This window comes from Chelonoidis abingdonii, chromosome 1 (assembly GCF_003597395.2).
Source record: "Chelonoidis abingdonii isolate Lonesome George chromosome 1, CheloAbing_2.0, whole genome shotgun sequence".
Taxonomy (NCBI): Eukaryota; Metazoa; Chordata; order Testudines; family Testudinidae; genus Chelonoidis; species Chelonoidis abingdonii.
Window position 1 is genome coordinate 275952786 of NC_133769.1, and position 23642 is coordinate 275976427.

At 40.7% G+C, this 23642-nt stretch overlaps 1 protein-coding gene across 1 annotated transcript in view; it reads right to left on the reverse strand.

The window, feature by feature from the left end:
• GPC6 (glypican 6) overlaps positions 1–23642 on the reverse strand; it is a 1246313-nt gene that overhangs the window by 243229 nt on the left and 979442 nt on the right. Inside the window, exon 4 of the mRNA XM_075061526.1 lies at positions 22365–22530. Within this exon, the coding sequence (XP_074917627.1) occupies positions 22365–22530 (166 nt within the window). The remainder of the gene's footprint in view (positions 1–22364; positions 22531–23642) is intronic.

Consider the following 23642-nt stretch of genomic DNA (forward strand, 5'->3'; position numbering starts at 1 on the left):
AATAGAATGTCCAAGGGGATAAAAAGCCTTGCTTTCTGGCAGAGGTATCCCTGGAAGTCCAGGGGAGGTTTAATTGGAAGTGAGCTGGGATAGTGGATAGATTGCCTCACCCTTTTGTGTTAGGTATAGATGGGAACTCCCTTCCATTAGGGAAAAAAAGGTGGTGTTGGGGGCCACTGGGAAAGAAACAGAAAATCTGAGGGGGGGAAATGGAGCCCAAAGGGAAGGAAAGAAACAAATCAGAGGGAGAAGACTTAGAAGCCCCTAGACAATAGAGGATAATTCAGGTGAAAGGGGAGGAAAAAGAGTCTCCAAAGAAATTGAGAGGAGAGGATAGAAATTAAGAAAGTAGGGATGGTGAAGAAAGACAACCTGAGCTCCTTAGTAGAGGTTGAGAGATCGTGGAGTCCCCCACACCAGAGCCTCAAGGAGAATAATCTCAGGCATGGCTTGAAGGGATGGGAGACCCCGAGGCCCTGAGTGACCAGGGCGGTGCTCTTAATCCATGACCAGATACAAAGGGTGAGAATAGGGAGGACAGTCCCTCAATGTTTTTGTAGTGTGATGACCTGTGGGCTGAAATGGAGCTGTTCAGGCATCTTCCCCCACACCAAGTGTGATTTCTGTGAGTGGAGAATGAGTGGGCACCGCTAGGATGACCCTAGATGTTCACCCTAGGGAGCAAGAGAAGCACACGGATGGAGACACCTCCAGTAATTGACAGAGAGCCTGGGGAAAGAAAAATCTGATGATCCGGTAAGGGGGAAGGTGAGTGACAGAGGCTGATCAACACTCTGTGCCAGGTGTCCAATCACTGCACCTGCACTTAGTTTTCCCACCTGAGTCAGCACACCTGGCTATAGGAACTGGCTCCCAACTGATAGATTGCCATGAGCTGGAGGGAGTTAAAAGGCTAATTAACTCAGTAGCTCAGATGGCACAGGAAGGGAGTGCGGTGGGGAGGGGAAGAAGAGAGCCAGAGCCATGAGAGAGCTCTTCTTGTCACTGCTGTCATTAGGCAGTATAGTCTTCAAAGCTGGAAGAAAAGATCACTGTAAAGAAACTGCACAAGGTCTTTTACCCAAAGGACATGGTCTCCATGCCATTTCTGGGGCTAGAAAGCAGGTAGGAGTGAGTCCTCCCTGCCACACAGCTCCAATCTCTAACTGAGGCCTCTAGGTTCTACAACAATACAAATGATAACTACAACAGAAACAAAGGAAAATAGAGTCTGACATTTAAAAATGCATGTGCACAATTACATGCCTCCTTTCCACATGCAATTACTGTAACTGCAACTGGAACAGTGATATTTTACAGCATAAATGGCCACTCATTTGCATGAGTGCTCACATTAATTGTTACTGTCTATTAAATGTACAATTATGCATATGCATTTTTGACCACCAGGCCCAATTTAAATTTTTTGGTAAGAGAAGTGTAGAGATATACAACCCAACTGCCACATACTGTAATTTCAGTATGCCAGAAAACAGTTTTCTCATCTGGTTTACTGAATTTTCTCTTTGATATGAAAATGAAACATGTAACAAAAATGTTCTTTGTTTTCATGCAGCACTTGTAATCCTTGAAAATATACACACAGTATAAGAAGGGATGATGAGCAGAATACTTTAAATGCTTCCTGCCACTGATTTTAAAATGAATGTGCTAATCCATGCTAATCTAGTTCAATACTTTGAAAACAATTATATTTATTTTACAGCCCACCTGCCACCCTGACTAGTATTATAAATATGCTCCAATGCGTACACATTTTCACTTTATTGCACCTGCAGGCAGAATTAAAGCAAATAAGATAATGATGATTTTGATTAAGGAGGCTCGGTGGTATATTTGTACAAACCAGTGCAATGTTTGTGATTTTTTTTTTATTTTAGCAAAATTATCTATATGCAGGAGGAAAAGCCATAACACACAGCATCATGTATAATCGCTGAGTGCTCTGCTCTAGGGATCTACTCTATTCAGTTTAACTAGAATATTTTTCAGTTATAGAATAAGTTTTCAGAATATAATAGAAGTGTTATAGACTGACATTTTCCCACATTATTTTGGTAAAATATAGGCCCAATTTTTCAAAAATGGCCTCTAATTTTGGGTGCCTCAATTTTTGACTTTCCAGCTTGCGCTACCTTAAACAGACCTGATCTTCAGAAATGTACAGCTGTCACATCTTACATTTAAAGGACATGAAGGTGCTCAGCATCTCTAAAAATCAAAGTCAAAGGCATCTCAGTTTGAGCCCCCAGAAACTGGAAGAACCCTAAAATCTGTTTATGAAAAATTTGGCTTTTGTTGTTTTGAAACCACCAAACCAGTGCAGAATTCTAACACATACACTAAACCATAATCCTGTTTTATTTGATTGCAATTAAGAACAGGGGTGATCATGTTCTTCTGTAGAGGGTACCTGCAAGACCTTTGACTGGACTACAAAAGAAGAGCAGGAATACCAAATAGAAGGGCTGCATTACAGCTCAGCACTCTAGCCTCACGTTAGAGGGTAGATTTTGACATCTGCGGCACTTCAGCCACATAACATATGAATACTCTTGTTTTATGCAGGTGAAGTGAATTTCACTGAGAACGTTCCTCTCAGATTAAAAGTATGAAAAATATTATTGATATTACATTAGCACCTTGAGGCCTAAACTGAGATCTGGGTTCAGTTGGGCAAAGGACTGTACAAACACTTTACTGTGTAGAGAAATTTCTTGTCCTGAAGATCTTATGATCTAAATTAACAAGACTAAGGTCTGGAGGGGAAAATAAAGCACAGAAAGATAAAATGACTCGTTCATAGTCACAAAGCAGGTTACTGGCAAAGCCAGGAATAGAACCCAGGTCTCCTGACTAAAGCTGGTCAGAAATTTTTTTGACAAAATGTAGTCTTCAGTATGACTGAATACATTCCTGTATTCACACCCTACATGCTATTGTAAACATCTTTGTACAAGACATGCTTTGTGAGGTATCATTTGAAAACTCACTCTCCAATTAGTAATATTGTGATAGAATGCATGTAACAATATTATGTGTAAACATGAACAAAAACTGAAATCATGACTGAAGTATGTTTCCCAGATAAATCTGGGGAGTGGCTAAACCAGTTCTGAAAGACTAAGGCAAGCTGACACCTCAGTCAGGTGTCAAAAGAGCTGATAGGCCATCACCTATCAAGTGGTCATTCTTTGGCAAGAAAGGGAGGTAGAGATGAAGAAATCTGCATCAGAGTAAAGTAACAGCATGAGAGCTTCTTCCTCCACCAGATCCATCTCTTTGTTCTGAGCTGGAAATGCTTTTCAGAAGAGGGACTGGAACTATAAAAAGGAGTGACAAACACCTCAAGATACCCTCCTCTCTTCCCACCCTGTCTATCTCACCCGCATACCTGAGAAGACAAAGGAAACAGCTGTTGGACTCTGGGGAGGCTCTTAACCTGAAATTTTGGTCAGTAATGCTGTTGGAAGCATGTGGTGAGAAACGTTGCTTTGAATCTAATATAGTTTGTTAAGTTAGGCAATAAAAAGCATTATCATCTTTGTTTTCTTGTAATCATTTCTGACTTTGATGCCTCATTGCTTGTACTTACTTAAAATCTCTCTCTTTGTGGTTAATGAACTTATTTTATTTTTTTATCTAATCCAGTGTGTTTAAAGTGAAGTGTCTAGGTAACTTCATTTAAGGTGGTAAGCTGGTGTACATTGTTCCCTTAATGGAATAATGGACTTAGTATAGTTGCACTGTCCAGGAGAGGGCTGGGCAGTACAAGACATACATTTACTTATCTTGATAACCTTGATGAAACACATTGCTGTTGCTATTTTTTTCCAACTATTCTATCTCATTAAGAATATTCTGAATAACAAGTGACAGCTACGGATGCCTAAGACATGTTTTATGTTTCAAATATATGACCACTGAGACAAGACATTTAAAATGTTCCAGGAGTAATAATTATTATCCTTAATGTATTTATTTGTAATTAAAGATGCATCCATTTATAAGAACATTTATCACCTTGTTATCAACAAGCATAATATTAACTGTAAGAACTATATACTAGAACCTCACTAATGTGCGCTGGCTGGTGGAAATCCCAGTAGCATATCTTGAAGGATGTCCGAGAGCATGTGCTATCATACTCCCCAAAAGGCTGGTGGCATGGTGGAGGTTGCTCTTCTTCCTGGATTTGCCTCTTGGAAAGACTAGAGAATCAGAAGAAGCCTTCGTCCAATGCTTTAGTAAACAGTATTTCTAGAAATCTAGTTTTAGGGCAGACATTTTACAGTATATGACCTCCCTGAGATCAATTTTGCCTTCATGGTGGAAGAAGATTGTAAAATCTGAAATCCTTTACTCGCTTAAAAATAATCTACTTACAGAAGCATATGGAAAGAGTACTACATTTTGTAAACAAGTGCAGATGAGAAGTTTCTCGAGAGAATCTAGCTGACACTTCTATTAGTAGCAAATACAAGGATGATCTCAGCTATTTGTTTTCTGCTAGGTTTACCATCAGTTTTATACAGTTATATTAAGGCTTATAAATTTTGGGAAATTTCCTTTTATGTTCCTTTTGTTAAGTTATACTCATCGTTGTGTTGATATGACCACTTTACACAGAAATATCTCCAAATGACAGCCTCCACCACTGGACAATGAACATTTATTTATTATTTATTTATTTATTATTATTATTTATTATTATTATTTATTTATTTATTATTTATTTATTAAGCTGTGGTGCTGAGGGACAGTTTGTTCTTTATGTATCAGAGGGGTAGTCTGGATCTGTAAAAGCAGCAAAAAGTCCTAGTGTATTTATCCACATGCATAGAAAATGTAATGATGTGGAGTTTTATAAAGCCATTATTGATGCTCTGCTACTTTTGAGTTATGCAGGTCATCCCAAACAAGTGGCAAAACTTTCATAGCATGGTGCACCATTTTATGTTTTGTTCATGCCATGTGGAGCATATTACAGCAAAGCTATTAAAGTTTTTTTAAGCAACCTTGTAAAATAAAATGTAAAGCTGTAAAATGAGTTGCCTTAGTTACCCATAAATCCCTAAAATTTAGTGAACTCTTTGCATTTGTTACAGTATACACATATGTTTAATGAAACTATAATTCTGTTTCTTGTGTTCAATACCTTATTTTGTTATACAGCTTAGCCTTTAAAATGTGTAATTACTTATCCGTATTTTTAAGGAAAGAACATTCTGTTTTGATTTCCCATGAATCAATAGACTGCAGTAGACTGTTGTCCATATTTAGTATACAAATTTCACTTGGGCAACAATTCCCAGCTCACTTATTGCCTTGAGCTATAAAAATCTTCTATGGTCACCTATACAGGATATTAATATCTATACAAAAAAGGAACTATTTCTGCCCATATCGTGCTACTTTTCTAGTCCTAAGGTACTAATAAAGCCTACCTACACATTGGAAGCACATCAAACCTTGTCTGACATGCCAGGAGTTCACATGCCCTACCAGGGCTTTTTATGGTTATTCAGGAGTTTTAACACTGATTATACCACATCTGCTTTTAAATAAAGTATTAGAAATTTGGCCACTTAACAGTATAACCATTCAATCATACACAAGATTTTCCTGCCACAGCTCCCAGTAGCTTGCTTATCGTCTAAGGCATATAATCCTATTGTCATAGCAAAGGGTGACTACTTGCTTTATAAATTGCAAGAGCACTCCTAGAACTCCGGTGAGTAGGGGAATTGCTTCAGTCTAGTACCATTTCTGGATAAGGAACTATCAGTATTTTTTTCTACCAGTTGAAAAACAACATTTGGTGTGCACAATGACCACTTTACACAGAAATATCTCCAAATGACAGCCACCACTGGACAATGAACATGAACTATTTCAAGGCATAGGCTCCGAGATTCACATAATGATGTCAAAATCTATTTTTTTCACTTAAAAATAGTATTTGTTACCCTAAAATCTGTGTCCTAAATGTAACCACTGAAGTGATATCCGCTGGACACTGCAGACAGTTTGAAAACATAGCTTAGAGCCCATTCTTCTCAGTTGGGTGTTAACTCTGGAACTCACCGATGAGACTATCCCTTGGGAGGACTCTGTGTCTAGGGAGTGGGGATCTTCACTGCTGCCATGCCACTATTGCTCTACTGGTAGGGGCTGGTGGGATATGGGCTCTTACTCATGGGCCTCTCTGTTCAAATAGGTGGGAGTTAAGTTCTTTCTTTTCTAGGAGGTTGTAAGCAGTTACTGGCAAGGAACATCTGAACTGAAAAGTGTCTAACACATTTTTGGGCACTGTAAATTAATAATATGAATATGTTTAAAAACAAATAATTACCATAAGCATTGTTTCATGAATGACAAAGCTTGGTACAACAACCTGATAATCCTTGTTGGTCATGCACATACCCTCTCTTGTTTTATACAGAATTTCTTAAAGCAAATTACAAAGAGACTAGGCTTTTTGGTTAAGTGGGGATATTTAATTACTTTAAAATATTATGTTATACTAAGATTACAATACATTCTAAAACTTGACACTTCAACTTTATTAGCTTACAACAGGCACACAGTAGTTTTTAGCAATACTATTTATCAAAAGTAAACTGTTCATTAAGACCTAATTAGTAAGGCAGTGTAATCAATCTTCAGTAACATTCCATTACAGAGATTGAAGGCCTTGAGAAAACCAGTCACTGACTCTTATGAATCTGACCAACTTTGAAGTATCTGAGCAGTCCCTTTTTTCCACAAGTTTCATCTATTCAAATTTACTACAGTCAGACTTTAGAAAGAAGGCACAACAAGGCATGTGCAGTGGTGGGATGCTGCTATGCAGCTGGAATTTCCGACACCGTTGAGTGGCTATGAGTGCTGATAATTTTTTTCATTATAATTTTATTCCAAGAACAGCCAAAATGTGCCAGATGATTTACAACCACATTAGAGGGCACAGTCCTTGCCCCAAGAACTTACAATCTAACAACAGATTCCAAATAATATTCTGCATCTACAATTTGCTTCCTTGACTCACTTTGGCATGATCTTTGACCCTGAGCTCTCTTCCTCTCACACTCCCTATGTGTGGAGATGATCTTTTTCATATTTCTTATATCTATCGCTACAGCAATTCCTCTGTGCCTTTATACCACCTTTATTTTAGAAATTCACTTTCGCTTTGATTAATAACCCTGCATAGTCGGTGGACTTTCCATGTTGCAGGTCTTCAGACTAGCGAGTGCTGACCACCTTCTAAAACATACAAAGAGACACTATATCACCACCACCAAACAGTGCCTCTGTCTTCCCATTTGCTTCAGGATTCAGGTCAAAATCACCATCTAGGGACTTGATCTAGTTTTCTTACCTGATTGTCTCTCATGACCATATTATGGCTCAACATACTACAGTTGCATAGGGGAGTAAGCCTCCACCCCCCCAGCTAATCCCTTTGCGTGGATGCATTACCTTGGCTAAGGGCTACAGAGGAGAGCAGGGACTCAATATTCAATCCACCAACAAGAACATATGCTGAATGGATGGAGTGTTCCCTCTGCCTCCACAACATTTTGGCCAGCTGAAAGTAGGTAAGTAATGTGCACAAAATAAAGGTCTAGAGGAAATTTGGGTATGTCAATGGTACAGTGGCACAGCTACTGTGGTGCAGCCGTAGCACTGTAGTGCCATATTGTAGATGTTTTCCACCTTGATGGAAGCGGTTTTTCTGTTTGATGTAGCTGATCCATCTCTCTGAAAGGTGGTAGTTAGGTCAATGGAATAATTTTTCCATTGACCTTGCTCCATCTGCAACGGGAGTTAAGTTGACACAATTATGGCACTGAGATTTTTCACTGCCCCGAGTGACATAGGTAGGTTGATCTCATTTTTAAGTGTAGATCAGGCCTTCCTTTCCCTTGGGTGCAAGGAAAGAATTGTGATCCTCCAAGTCACATTTCCTTCCCCCAGATCCTGCTGGAGTAGCAACAGTTACACCTCACTCGTCTACACAGGGCTGACGAGCAGTTCACTCTAATTTCCAGGATCTCCATTTCTCGCTGTTCTCTTCCATTATCCAGGAGCAGACTGATTTCTGTCCCTTTACTGTATTAAGAGAGACTAGTTCTCAACATCATCTGACATTTACAATAGCTTTTTCATATTTTGCCACCTCATGAGTTCTGTTGATAAATCTCATCTGAATAAATATGTTTTTCTGTTTGCCTCACAATTTCTAACCCCAATTTACCCTCCATTATTGGGTTTATGAATGAATGTTTGTATTTATTCATTACAAAATGACATCATCATTGATTTCTGTCATTTTTACCATATAGTGTCTTACATTATTTAACTACGGAAAGCACTTTGGGATATGTTTCGTTTAAAAAAAAGAATACAAAGCTCTGTTACAACCAATCATAAGTAATAGTTTGGGAAGTTTTCAACAAGAGTAAGATGGAAATTAGTTGTTTTTTAAAGTGATTTTAATAGACTTTTGTGGATTGGAAATATCTGCCTATTCAGACAGGTAGAAATAGAAAACTGAAGCAAAAACCTTTCTGTTCACTAGAGTAAGCAATTTTTTTCTTATTTTTCAACTGTTTTGAATACTATAGCGGAAGTTTGTCCACTATTACTGAGCAAAAGGCAGCTCTTCTTCATCTTGTCATTCTCTCTCCAACCAGATAATAATTACAGAACTTAAATGGGAGGGGGCTGCTGACAGCATGACGTTTCATGAGGGTTCTTCAACTGGAGTTCACACACTACTTAATCCAAAATAGTTTGAATCACTTGACTCTCAGAAAACTCTCCAAAGCCCATTTGTTTGTTTCCCTGGCAGTTTAGGAGATTGGTGGCAGGAAGAGAATGGAGATGTAGGGTATGATGGGGGATCTGTTATACTGGCATGTTGCACTCAATGTACGGGCCAATTTCTAATATTAAGTTGGGTTGGTTAGTTTGACTGAATTTTGGTTGCTTGGTTGTTGTTGGTGGTGTGTTGTTTTGTTTTTGTTGTTTGTACTGTATTTGAATGAAATAGTTTCTTCATTGTGATCTTTTCTTTTGGGGGGGCGGTATTTTTACTTAAGGGTTTCTTTAGTTCACTTACCAACAGAAACACTGTAAAGGAGAAATACTTAAAAATAAATCCTAACGCATTGCATAGAGTGAAGAGGTATTAAGGAGAGAGAAGGTCTGTGACATAAGTTCAAGTAAATCCATGGCAAGTTCTTCAAGAGGTGAGCTTTGACTTAGATCCAGAAATGAATGACATTTTGAGGATATAGTTGTGTTTCTTTGTATACATGAAAAGGCAGGCCACCGTGCTCAGCGTAAACTAAGACTTCAGAAGGTCGAGTAAAAAGAATATGGAGTAATATAGACAAGTGGGTGGCGAAGACTCACTAGCACGGCGCCTCGGGCTGGTTGTCCAGGGAATTAGCTCTTTTCCAGCTGCAGAGCACCCTCTGCCAGCTAATGTCTTGCCTGCTGCTGGCTTCCCGGACTCCGATGCCCCTCTACCTCGGGGTTCTGCCCTCTGCAATACCCCCGCAGTCTCTGGGTCTCCCCTCCCCAGGGAACCCCCAACCCTCTATCCCCACCTTGCCTCAGTGGCTACTGTCCATTATTATATAGCCCCCCTTCCCTGGGGCAGACTGCAGTCCGTAAACCACTCATCATTGGCAAGGGGGGTTGGACCAGCTGCCTCTGCCTATTCCTGGGCTGCCCCTCTGCAACCCTAGTACCCTTTTGTGGGCCCTTAACTTGGCCTGCAGCCTGGAGCTTTGCTAAGCTGGAGCTCCCCAGCCCTCTCTGCCCTTCCCCAGCACTGCTTCACCCTAGGTACCCTCCTCAGCTTCCCAGGCAGCCAGGTCCCTCTCTCTCTAGGGAGCTGGAGAGAGTGCCTCTTAGTCTCTGGCCCTCAGCCCTCTTATAGGGCCAACTGTGGTCTGATTGGGGCATGGCCCCACCTGTGGCTGCTTCCCCCAATCAGCCTAGCTTTTCCCCCACCGCAGCCCTCTCCCAGGGCTGTTTTAAGCCCTTCAAGGCAGGAGCAGGGTGACCACCCTGCTACAGCAAGAGATGAAACAAATGAGGATTTCAGTGGAGTCAAAGAAGTGGTGTCACTTGGGAAAAATTGTAACAGTGGTGATAAATAGATTGGAAGCCATTGAGATGTGAGGGAGAAGAACATTTAAGGCCAAGTATCACACCAAGCTTACAGGAAAATGGGAGCTCTGAGTTATGGTGAGCATCCTCATCTCTTCTTCTGTCTTTGAGACATTTATGTAAAGAAAACAGAAATATAGTCACAAGTTTCCATGATCTACACTGGCAGAGAAAGTGAAGCAAGAACATTGGTAAAAGGAATTGAAAACTAATTACTACTGAGCATCTTCACCAACAAAATTGTTCTTGGTGGTTTCTTACTCTTTTTCTAGTGGACTATTACTGCTTCTACAAACAAAACTTGTTATTCATGCACCCTCTTAATAGCTGTGTTTTAAACTGGTGAACTTCTTTCTTTTCAGGAAAAAGCATTAGGAAAATATAGTAGATAGGCGACTTGGACACTGGAGAAGAGAGATTGGGATATTGGGGGCTTTTAAATGAGCATTTTACTAACTAGTAACAGTATCAACATATGTAACATCTTCCTGTATAGCTAGTGTGTTATAGAGTCTTTTAAAGCACAATAATATCAATTACTTCAAATGCAGACAGTTTCCCTGATATATTTTTAATTAGAGAAACACTTTGGGTTATCTTCTAAATAAACATGATGTTTGTGTTACCAAAATGTTTAACTGTAACAGAATCCTGAGAAATAAGCATGAGCATATGAGGAGAACTGTAATTACAGCAATTATGGAAAAGTAATTTACTGGCTGTATAAATTGAACAGCTTTGAAACAGAGTGGATCAACCATAAAAAGAAAGTCAATATAGAAAATAAATATTTTGGAGCTAGTAAATGGCTGCTATGCACACAAGCAAAATGTAAATGTTTTCCCTAAAGTGCAAAGTCTCCTATTTTCATTTTGGAGACCCTTGTAAATGTAAGCTTGTGATGTTTTTTCTTTTTTCTTTCCTTTTTTTTAAAAACAGACCTAGACATATAGGAATGATGAAGCCTTATGCGTATATGTCACTTCCCATCTGGTAGATACACAGGGCTTACCAAAGAAACTAATTCATTTTAACTGAGTTGTACTTGTGCACAGCAAATCAAATCTTATACAATAATTTTGAATCAGATAAACTTTTTTAGATAATTAAAATGCAACCAGTGAAAAATGATTTCAGAGTCTGGAGTAAACCTTCTTGTTATCTGGAAATGATAGTGATTCAACCCCGTCTCCCAGAGCTGATTACACTTTAGGTTTGTAAGGTTCAAAGAAACAGATCTAGATACAAATTCTGTAGCAGTAGCCTATCAAACAGGAACCATATTTCAGCATCTAAATATCCTATTTGTTGTGAACATATCAGTATTAAGTAGATTGTGTTTATATGTCAAAGCAAACCAACACTCATGAAATACACCTAGAAATAATAATGCACCTAAAAATAATAATTCACAAGAAAGCACCTCTAGAAATGTGATGCTCTGATTACCTATTGCCACCTGCCTGCAGTTAGTGATTATAGTATTTGCATTGGTCTATGACTAACAGCATCTGTTATTACTGCTGGCCATATACTATAGTCAAACTGAACCATGTTTCATTCCTTTGTACTAAGTCACAGCATTTAACCATATTATCACAACACCATGCCATTATAAGGCTGTCAGTAACAAACTATGGAGTCCTTGAATGAGTGCCTATTTAAAAAATCTTACAGGCTTTTGATGCTGTGCTACATAAGAAACTTCCACCTACACTTTGGGAAGAGGGAGGGAGATAAAAGATGCCTAGCTATGGGTAAAATGCTACTGAAAGCTACAAAAGCTGAGCCAATACCAGTGCAGGAAAGAAACTGCTTTTAAAAAAATCTTAATGGTCTAACTGCTTCTTTTGATATGAAGCACTCCTGCTTTAGCCATTTTGATTTAAATGGTTGTTATAGGTTGTGCAAAGAAATGTATCCTTAGTGTGCTGAAAGTTGGCCAAGTGTTGGCCAAAAGATAGATGTGGAAAATTCAAAATAGCAGAATTTGCTCCCAAGTGGAAATGAAATATTAAGATTAAAAAAAAAAAGACTCCCCTCCCAGATGTGAGAGGGGAAAGCTGATATCAGAAAAATTATTTTGCTTTGATCAACCATGAGACAGAAACAGCTTGACCAATTTTATTTTGGAAATAAATTCCTTTCTTTGTAGAGACTTTGAATATCAATGGCATCAGATTCTCATCTGATTAAATTGGCATTATTTCATTGCTACAATATGATTTATACTAACTGAAGATCTGACTCTATGTTTCATTGGGGGGAATTTATTGATATATTATATAAACCCCTAATGAATATGTGGGTTTGCTTACAATGAGAATCCTAATATAGTTAAATATTGCAGTGTTAAAGAGATTGACGTAAGAAAGTGGTAAAAAACAAAATTACTATAGTTGCAACTACTGAAATATGAATAAAGCAAACACATTTTGACCTTGGGAGGCAGGCCAGTCCTCACTTACAGACAGGACCCCAACCTGAAGCAAATACTCACTAGCAACTACGCACCACACCACAGAAACACTAACCCAGGAACCAATCCCTATAGCAAACCTCGTTGCCTACTCTGTCCCCATATCTACTCTAGCTGCACCATCAGAGGACACAACCACATCAGCCACACCATCAGGGACTCATTCACCTGCACATCTACTAATGTGATATATGCCATCATGTGCCAGCAATGCCTCTCTGCCATGTACATTGGCCAAACCGGACTGTCTCTATGTAAAAGAATAAATAGACACAAATCAGACATCAGGAATAGTAACATACAAAAGCCAGTAGGAGAACACTGGACATTCTATAACAGATTTAAAAGTAGCCATACCTGAACAACAAAACTTCAGAAACAGACTTCAAAGAGAAACTGCAGAACTAAAATTCATTTGCTAATTTAACACCGTTAATTTGGGCTTGAATAGGGCCTGGGAGTGGCTGGCTGACTACAAAAGCACTTTTACCTCTCCTGGAATTGACACCTCCTCATCAATTATTAGGAGTGAACTAAATCCACCCTGATTGAATTGGCCATGTCAACACTGGTTCTCCACTTGTGAGGTAACTCCCTTCTCTTCATGTGTCAGTTTAATAATGCCTGCATCTGTACTTTTCACTCCATGCATCTGAAGAAATGGGTTTTTTATCTATGAAAGCTTATGCCCAAATAAATGTTAGGCTGTAAGTTGCCATTGGACTCCTTGTTGTTTTTGTGGATACAGATGAATATAGCTATCCCCTGATACTCTGTTACTCAGTTACAGTTACCACGTTGGCTCAGAGCAGCATTTGACACTGTATTTCTTAACACAAAACTAAGGACAACTGAAATGTTTAGTTAACAAACCATTAAATTCCAATACTTCTACTGTGTCAAACCAGATTCATATTTATTTAGTCAAATTTCTAAAATATGCCGATAAGTACACTAAGACAATTAAAATAGTCCAGTGCCAAAAAAGACCTTCCTTATCCATATTCTCCCACGCCTGACTGCATACCATCTGCAAACACATCAGACTTGCATCAAAACATGGAGTATAGCTTTGGGCCAAAGATCTAATTATTGCATCAGAATATTTTCCAGCAGAGACAGGAGTATTTGCAAAATATACAGAATTTTCTGAAAATTTTAGGTCATGTGAAATTTATCAAAAAAGTAAGGCAGCCAAATTTTGGTGCACGTGGGGATAGAGGAGTGCTATTGTGTCCAAGTAAAATATTACCCTACATTAAATGCAAAGGGTATCGCAAGTTTATTTATTCATAGTGATTACTCATCTCTCCCCAGTGGAATGCTGCTGACAAAATTTCTATGAAATATCGTAGTATTTCCAAGAAATACTTTCTATTGCTCAAAATTGTGCTTATTTCACTCTAGTTATTATATATATTTGTCTAAAGTTGGGCCCAACGTGCTCCTTTATATATTCCTGGCAGGGGCACTGGAATAGGGGGGCCACAGAACAATGGCCCTCCCACTTTTGAAAGTGGACGGGCAACTTTTCATTATGGGCCCATCCCCTGCCCCTCCTCTCCTGCCCCAGGCCTTTCCCCCTGGCCAGGCTGGAAGCTGGAGCCTGGCCTGAGTAAGAGTGCCTTGGGGAGCCTGGGCAGCTGTGAGGAGCCCTGGACCCTCCACCCACCCAGGGTGGGGAGGCCCTGAGAGCTGTCCCTGGCCTGTGTGTCTGCCCCACCCCGCTACTCCCCACCAAGGGCAGATGGAAGGTCCGCAGTTCCCCACAGCTGCCTGGATGGCTCTTGTCATGGCCCAGCTGCGGTTCTTTGGCCCCGAAGGCCCCACGCTCAGGTCTTGCCAGAAGCTGGAACCAGGTCAGGTTAAGAGCTGTGCAGGCAGCTGAGGGAGCCACAGACTCTCCAGCTGCCCTCAGCGGGGGAACCAGGGGTTGAGGACATGGGCCAGAGGCTGTTCTCAGGCCTCTCCAACCTGGGCAGGTGGAGAAGCCTGGTCTCCTGGCCCAGCACTGAATAGGCTGGAGGCAGGGACTTTGGGGAAGAGGAGGGACAAGGCCCCCCCACCTCCTTTTAAGAAGATCCATTGCCCTTGACATTCCGGGTACAGGTAAAATGAGTCAAAGTACTATCACCTCATAAAACAGTAGTAGTTTAGAATTCCCTATTCCCCAAAATTTCACACACACTTAAAATCATTTTCCCCCATAACACATTTACTCCTTAGATTAAGCAGAGGAAACAACTAATACATAGACCATTAACCTGCTAGACTGAGAAGGGAATGGTGTTTACAAACTGGTTTGGTTAACTAGATCCCCACTATATATTAGATATGGGTAAATTCTATGAAGAATGGAATTGTTGGAAACTGGGATTTTGGTTTGGCCAATTATGGCTAAACACCAGTCCCAAACTAGATTTTGGTTCAAAATAAAATTATGCTTGTATGTGCTATCTATAAACAGTTTCCACTCAGGATTATAACTCCTCTCTTTGTCCTGCAGTTCATCCATTGAGAGAAATAGAAGGATTTTATAAAACAGCATTATAGGATGTTGCTGCTGCAGCAGTAGCAGTACATATTTTTGGTTTAAGATATTTTGAATTCGGGGAATCCTCTTTTATTGGATTTTCAGTTAAGGAAAGAGTTGTTTCATTTTGTAACTGGGATACTGGGAGTGCGGATAGACTAAACCTTCTTGTCAAATGCCTACTCTAGGGATGCCCCTGTTGAATATGGTTCAATGGCTTTAATTTAATGAAAACAGCAGTTTTTCCCCCCTATAAACCTTCCATCACTTCAGAAAGGAGAAAAACATATGGAATATAGCATGAGTGAATTATTAACTATTAACTGTTATTAACTATATCTCCTATTAAATATAACTACATGGCAGTAACTTTTTTGACATCTGAATAACTTATTACTTATGAGATCACTTCTTTTACTGAATGTCAAATTCTTCTGAAGTGATGATATACAGAGCAATCTGGAACAGAAAGAGAAGTTCTGCTTATTGGATTCCTCACAGAGTTTAGACATGGGCAAGGAAGAGTGCAGCTTAATAATGTCTGAATCATGCAGACTTAGGGTAATAAATAATGAACTTATTCTATCATTTCTAACGGTTTTTTATGTAAAGCCCCAGAGCTTACTCATAACTTTTTGAAGAGCAGTGCCACAACAGCTTCTCCCACACCTCCACTACACTGAAACTCAGAGTAGTTGGCCATTCTGTGCAGCACTCTCTAAGCTGAGCTGCTGAGCGCTAACCAGTCATTTCATTTCAGTGTAAGATGATAGGAAGAAGTGGGCAGTGAGGAAAAGAGTTTGAATTCAAAGCCCACCTTTTTGCTTTTAGGGTTCCCTTCTAGAGTTGTGGAGTATTAGTGTTAAACATTCATATTGCATTAGCACCCAAATACTCTTATCAAAATAAGGGCCCCATTGTTCTAGTTACTATACACACAGTGACATGGTTCCTGCCCTTCTACTTTATTCCAAATGTTGACAAGCATTTTTGTGTGGATTTGGAAAGGACATCCCTCAAAAATCTGTTGCTTAACCACATATTTCCATTTAAAGAAGAACAGGTTTATAAAACAATCTGAATTAGTTTTAAAATAAATTACACTGAAGTAGGGGGAATGGAGATTGCACAAGACTACTGAGCTCCTGCACTGTTAATGATATTCCTGCCTCACTGATGCGGACACAGGGGCAACATGAGGACAGACCCATCGATGGATTTTAACTGGCAGGCTGCAACTCTTATTAAACACTTACACAGTGGAGGGGCAAACCCATTACACATACTCTCCAACACCAGGCACTTAATTGGTTCTAGGAAGAGTTTACAGATCTCCTTACCAGACAACCCATAACTCGGAGTGAACTCTTCTCAGCCTATGCCCCAGGACTCAGTGCTCTCTGAGTCCTAACACCAACCCCCTATGCCAAGGGGTCAGAGGTTGCAGAATGGTGAGGACCTCAGCCCATGGGGGCCAAAAGGTCTCACCCTTTCCCATGAGCCCAAGACCTATCATCAAAATCCCAGGTCTTTTACCTCTGGGGACTCTTTATTTCATCCTTTTAGACTCCCTGGAAACTGGCCACAATTTGTGACAAACAACTCAGCCAAGTACCTCAGGTATCAAGCACATTCCTACTTAACTTACTGCGGTTTGAAGGTGCCACAAGAAAGGTGAAAAATTCCCTGGTCCTCTCCCAATTGGCTCATAGGCCAAAAATTCCTTCCTGACCCCCAAATGGATGCTCAATAGACCTGCAACATCCATCAGGCTGGATTCCCATTCCTAGTTCAGGGTAGGTAGGGCAGAATGGAACCAAAAGAGGCTCCACATGGACCCCCATTCCAGGTTAAATCTTGGGAGCTGAGGAATGCTGGCCAATGGGTGCCAAAGACTTCAAGGAGGAAAAGAGCTACCTAGAGTCCCTCAGTAAATGGAACGGTTCCCTTTCACCAACAGCCCCACCGAGTTCCCCTACCCGTTGAAGCATGTGAGGGGCATTTCTCCCACCATTCCAGAGAGGTACCAATATGTGATAAATGTCAACAGAATACGGCCCCAATGGATTTAAATTAAAAATAGGACCTTAAATGCCAGGAAACCAGGGCTGTTCCCATCCATATTTTTTTCTGCTTATTAACATGTGCAACAGCAGAAGCAATTTTTCTACGGATAGTCACACTGGATTCACAGTCTTTTCCCCATAGTGCAGTCATGATGTAGATGAGCTGCATAAACTGTGCAATACAGGAAATGAACAACACACACACGCAAACAAAATCAGGAAGCTTTTTGCTTAGGTGCCTTTTCCCATTTCTTCCTCAGTAAACTTCTGATACGAGCTCAGGTTCCACATGCCCACCTACGAGTATTCCAACTGCTTGTACAGCTAAGGCTCTGCTTGTTTACTGAAATATTATTGGCAGGATAAAGGAAACTGTAGAGGATTACTATCAGAATTACAGTATGCATTTTTCATGATTGAAAGAGGGACTTGAGGAGCACAGATATCATGGTGATGAGCTAGCATAAAAATGAGATAGGTAGATTTGAATCGTTTCTAGCAGCTTAAAAGGGAAGTATTTATCCCTGTGCTTTGCAGTGCACAAACAACAGACAGAGTACAGAGTCTAAGATCTGTGGGTTTCTGTAAGCAATAAATAAAAGTGGTTTTAAGTTTTCACTGCCGATCACTAAAAGCTTCCATTTGGAAAAAATAGTTATGTTTTTGATGTATAGTTTCATTTACAGAAAATGGGTTACTTGAACTGAGATTTCATGCCAAACTTCCTTCTATAGGTCTTGTAAGGTCAGGATTTTTGCCATATCAACAACATGAAAAATACAAGAGAGATTCTTCAAACACGATCACCAGAGCAGTCATCAACAGCACAGGCCCACTGCACCGGCCGTCCCTCAAATAATTTATAGAAAACTGACAGGAAATGTCTTGGGCCAGATTCTCTCCTGTGGCTGAACTCCAGTCAGCATGGTGTGTGCATGGGTATAGAAGGCAGTGTTATGAGACAGCTGGCTGTGGGTCTCTGATTCTGAGGCAAGTCTCACTCTGGCCCTGTTGAGGGTTACAGTACCAGAGATGCTGTTCTAACCTACACTACTGGAGTAGGGTACTTAACAAAATCTAGGCCATTGGATGATAGACATAGCAGAGCTCTACTACTGTACTTTCTTGTTCCCCAAGCTGGGTAAGGATAGAGGTGCACAGCTGGTGCAGAAGCCACCTTGGCCAGCTGTTGAAAACTGGGGAGTGTTTTGAGGCTACATGAATTCCCAGATAAACATTTGTGACCAGAACCTGGATCATTTGCTTAACTTTTAGTTTTAGAGGTTGTGCACCAGGTTCCCAGTTGTTTCCTTCTCTCCTGCTACAAACCAGCAGTAGAATGAGGGTAGGGTTAAGGTACGGTTGCATAGCTCCTCAGGAAAAGTGTTTTTGCATATACTTTGTTACTGTTAATATCTGTGCAATGGAATAGGTCCACAGCTGTCAGTGAAGTTATCCTGATTTACACATTACTGAGAGTAGAATTTGACCCCAAGTACAATAGTTGAACTAGGATGATTTGCTTTAGATACTGATATAATATGTTACAGAAACATTTTCAAAAGTATAAGTGGAAGTACACTCATTCCTATAAGTACAGAGACTATTTTAGTTTCTGTCCCCTGCAGCCTCACTGCTGCACAGGCAGTGCTATGGGCAGCGACACTGCGCACTCCTGCAGGGCAATGTGTCTGGCTCCGGCCAAGCGGCATGGCTGCCAGTTCTGCTGCTTTGAGTGGCATGATAAGGGGGCCGGGGCATTAGATGAGGGGCAGGGGATCTTGGGGGGCAGTCAGGGGATGCAGGGGAGTTGGATGAGGCAGAGGTTCTGCGGGTGGCAGTCGGAGGACAGGAGATAGAGGAGTTGGATAAGTGTGGGAGTCATGGGGCCTGACAGGGGGCGGGGGTGTGGATAGGGGTTGGGGCAATCAGGGGACAAGAAGCAGGGGGAGTTGGATAGGGGGTGGGGGGACAGTTAGAGTCAGGGGGTCCCAGGATGGGGTGGTCTGGGGACAAGGAGCGGTGGGGTGGTTGGATGGGTCGGGGGGTTTGAGGGGGGCAGTCAGGGGATGGGAAGTGGGAGGGGGCAGGGGCCAGGCTGTTTGGGGAGGCACAGCCTTCCCTACCCGGCCCTCCATACAGTTTTGCACCCCAATGTGGCCCTCGGGCCAAAAACTTTGCCCACCACTGTTCTAGTCTGTGCTTCCAGGACAGCAGCACCCATTGATCTCTAAGCAAACTTCATTGACAATAGCAGAGAGAGAGAGAATCCAGTATCAAGTCCTAAAAAGCTTTAATTTCAGCTCTTCGCTTTCATGTCTACATTAATTACCACTTCATTTTCAATCTAAAAGCAGTATTATTTTAAAATGATAAAAACACTAATTATTTTTCATTTGGGCAATAAAGAGGAGTGCATTTCCAACCAATTCACATCAATTTGTTAGAGAAGATGAGGCTGTTTGGCTTTGTCTTTGGCTCTTCACCCAGCCTCTTCCAGGTAATGTTCAACCCTGGAAGACATTTAGCCATTTCTAAACCTTCCTTACCACCAGTGTCTTTAGCTCCTGCCATGCCTTTTTTTTTTTTTTAAGGGGTTGGTGAACCTTATGGAATTCAAGATTTTGAAATGTTACCAATCTGGTTTTGAGAGCTTGCTGAACTATTCTGAGTGTATCAAATTCCTGCCCCCAACCCTCTTCACCCCACAATTTAACTCCATTTGTGATTGTGGTGATTGCTGTTTTTTTTAACCAAGTAGTTAAACTTAAAATTAAGGACATTTTCCATTTTAAGTGAAGTTTCAATTATGTATTAGGAAATAACTCTAAATCTCTCTGCCTGCACAAAAAGGATATGATTTTCAGGTTACCACAAGTCCTGAGTAACAGGTGGCACATACTTGCACTGCTCCAGAGACGGGACCAGCAGCATTCATAATTTGGTTCGTTATTCCTCTCTTGCTCCAAAGGATAAAAATCTGTGCTAGATCTTTACCAAGTGCATATTACTTCCCCTTCCACTCGATTTTAACTTGTCTGGCTGGTAAGTTGACTTCTCCCACTCTTCATCCCCTGCCAGTCTATTCCCCAGTCATCTGCACAAGTGGGGAGAGTAGTGATCCTATAGAGGCTACATTCTCTACCATGCTGTTTCCCTTGGTGCAGTTGGGTAGTCCAAGGAAGTAAAGGGACGTATCTTAGAAACTTGTCTTCCTAGCGTAGTTGCATATTGTGAGTCATGATCTTGTCCTATGTAAAATAATCAGAGTGGCAGAAGTGGGTCCCATCTATTATTTATTCATTAGATTGTCCCTCTAGTCTTTATTGTTGTCATCTTCATCCTTTCAGTATTGTTTTTTCATTCTGCCTACTCTCTACTCCACTTTTCACCCTTCCCCACTTTTTTATGCCATCTCGCCTAAGTAGGGTGACCAGATGTCCCAATTTTATAGGGATGGTGCCAATTTGGGGGGCTTTTTCTTATATAGGCTCCTATTACCCCCCACCCCCGTCCCAATTTTTCAAACTTGCCCTCTGGTCACCCTACTCCTAAGTGGAATGCAAATTCAATAGTTTGCAAGTCAGAGCCTAACTTTCCACCTCACACCATCCAGTTCAGTTTAAAATGAGGAAAAATGTGCTTGTGCAGGGTATTGTCTCTCTAAATTCACGAGGCAGAATTTCTTTTCTTTTGTCATACATAGAAGTTTTATCTTTTGCTTTAGGACCACCGTGTTTAGCAATCTGGTTTAGACATCTGTAGAATGATAAAAGCTCATTAGAGGTTGAAATATCTACCTATTTTTTTGCCTTGTCACATTATTATTTGCTTTGTCTAACTCATCATCAAGTCCTTGCATTAAACGATAACAAATGCACTTTTCTTCTAAACCACTTTTTTGGCTCAGTGTTACCCTTTTGAGAGCTGGGGTCCTTTATTTTACCTTAATTCTGTCTGGTTGTTAGGGAGACTTGTTTTTTGCTCAGCACACTCCCCTAAAGGTTTATGCCAATTAAACTGGAATCACACATTTCTTTAAATAATGGTTTTCCACCCTGTTCCTTCTAAAATTCTGATTGAGAACTTGATATTTTTTTATTCTACACATTGAAAGGCAGATGTCAACACATATCAAGTTGCAGTGGGGGTGGTCTAGGTTGGATATTAGGAAACACTATTTCATCAGGAGGGTGGTGAAGCACTGGAATAGGTTACTTAGGGAGGTGGTGGAATCTTCATCCTTAGAGGTTTTTAAGGCCCGGCCTGACAAAGCCCTGGCTGGGATGATTTAGGTGGGGTTGGACTTGCTTTGAGCTGGGGGTTGAACCAGATCATAGAATTATAGAATATGAGGGTTGGAAGAGACCTTAGGAGGTCATCTAGTCCAACCCCCTGCTCAGACAGGACCAATCCCCAGACAGATTTTTACCCCATTTCCCTAAATGGCCCCCTCAACTGAATTCACAACTCTGGGTCTAGCAGGCCAATGCTCAAACCACTGAGCTATCCCTCCCCCCAGGACTTCCTGAGATCTCTTCCAACCCTAATCTTCTATGATTTCAACACAAAGCATTGAACTAATAGTTTATTTGCTGCAACTGTAATTTTTAAAAAGCTCTTTCTCCTCTTGGTATAGGAATTAAGAAATGCCAGAGTTGTAGGTGTATCCATCCTGTCAAGGTGGATACACCTTGCTAACAGGTGCTCAGTCCGCAAGCATATAGTTAATACACAGTATTTCTCTTACTTTCATGTTAATCTTATTATCACATCCTCAACCATAACTTTTTTAGCATGCTTTGCATATCCTCTAATAATTCAGTTCAGAAACCTTAGCATAACATAACACCTTTATATACTTAATAAGAACAACTCTGGGGCGGAACAGTAATTTCTTACTACAAGCCAGAAACTTTGATTAAAAAGTGAGAGGAAATTCAATTACTGCTTGACTTAAAGCTCCATTTTCCACGCTGGTAAATGCTGTTGATAGTATTTTTCTGGACTCACGAAGCACCACAGATATTTCCTATCATCTCCTTGTTTCACCAATTATTTAAACCCCTCTTACCTATGAACAGATTCCACTCAGTGTCCAAATCGGCCTGATTTGCTAGGCAGCCCTTCATTACGTTGAGGCAGTAGTTGTTGCAAGGTTTCACAGTGGGAAGTCCTCTGCAGTAAGGACAGTATAACATCTTCATTAGTGCACGGATGCACCCTGGGGTTGGACTGACCTGTGGAGTTTAAGAGTGGTAGAAAAGAAAAAGGAGGAAGTCAGTTTCCTATCCCATGAGATATTATTTAGCTGAGATGCTCCTCAGGCAGTTGATACAGAGAGGACAATTTGTGACAGGAGCTTAACCTTTGCTAATACTCTCCTGTGTGACTAATCAATTACTGCCAATTATCTTAATTAGGCACAGACATCAATGAGTTCCAAGAACATAGATGTCAACATTCCCATTTTGACGTCAGTGTAATTCAGCCCCAGAATTACAGATATGTGCTGGAAATATGTTCTTAAAAAGATGTTTGACAGGTAGGGCTTCAAGCACCCTGCCCTAAACAAAGGGATTTGGTTCTGCCTGCTTGAATGTGTCTCCAATGTGAATTGAACAAAGAGAGACAATGGAAGTATATTTACATAAAAGGTAAAAAAAGCCATAAACTAGCAAGTGGGGAGATAGCCTCTTAATTATCATGACAGGGGTGGGGGGATGTAAAAATTAACATGGCATCAGCTGTCTAGTGTACACAGCTAGCTGAGCCCCCAAGGAGGGCTTCCTGACTTGAAAATAAAGATAAACTTTGAGGATAACAGCAGAGAAACATCATAATTAGCATAATCATCCTTCACCTGAGGAGACAAAGAACCCAAGTGCTTTGGCTCTGTGTTGGATCCTAGCTAAGGACTGACTAGCCATGCTGGAAGAATTACTGTGATGAGAAAACTACTTTGAACAAAAGACTGTACTTTGTAAAGTTAGGTTTTAGTTTTGGAAGCCTATTGTTACTTTTGTTTGTTTGTAAGCATTTCTATCCCAATTCCTCTACCTGGTATCACTTGGTATCATTCTTTGTTAATAAACCTATTCTTGTTTTATTACACAAGCACTTCAGCACAGTATTTCAAACTGAGGAGTAAAATCCTCAGCCATACTAACAGGCTGGTACTGTGCACTATCTCTTTCAAGGAGCAGCAAACTTGACAAGTTTCTGTGACTGCTACAGTGAGAGGGATCAAGCCCTGCAGAGGAGACTGTTTTTGAAAGACTCAGGTCTGGAAGGGCTGTTGGTGTCACCCTGAAAAGGAACAACCAGGCTGGTGGAAACCAGAGTGAAGTCA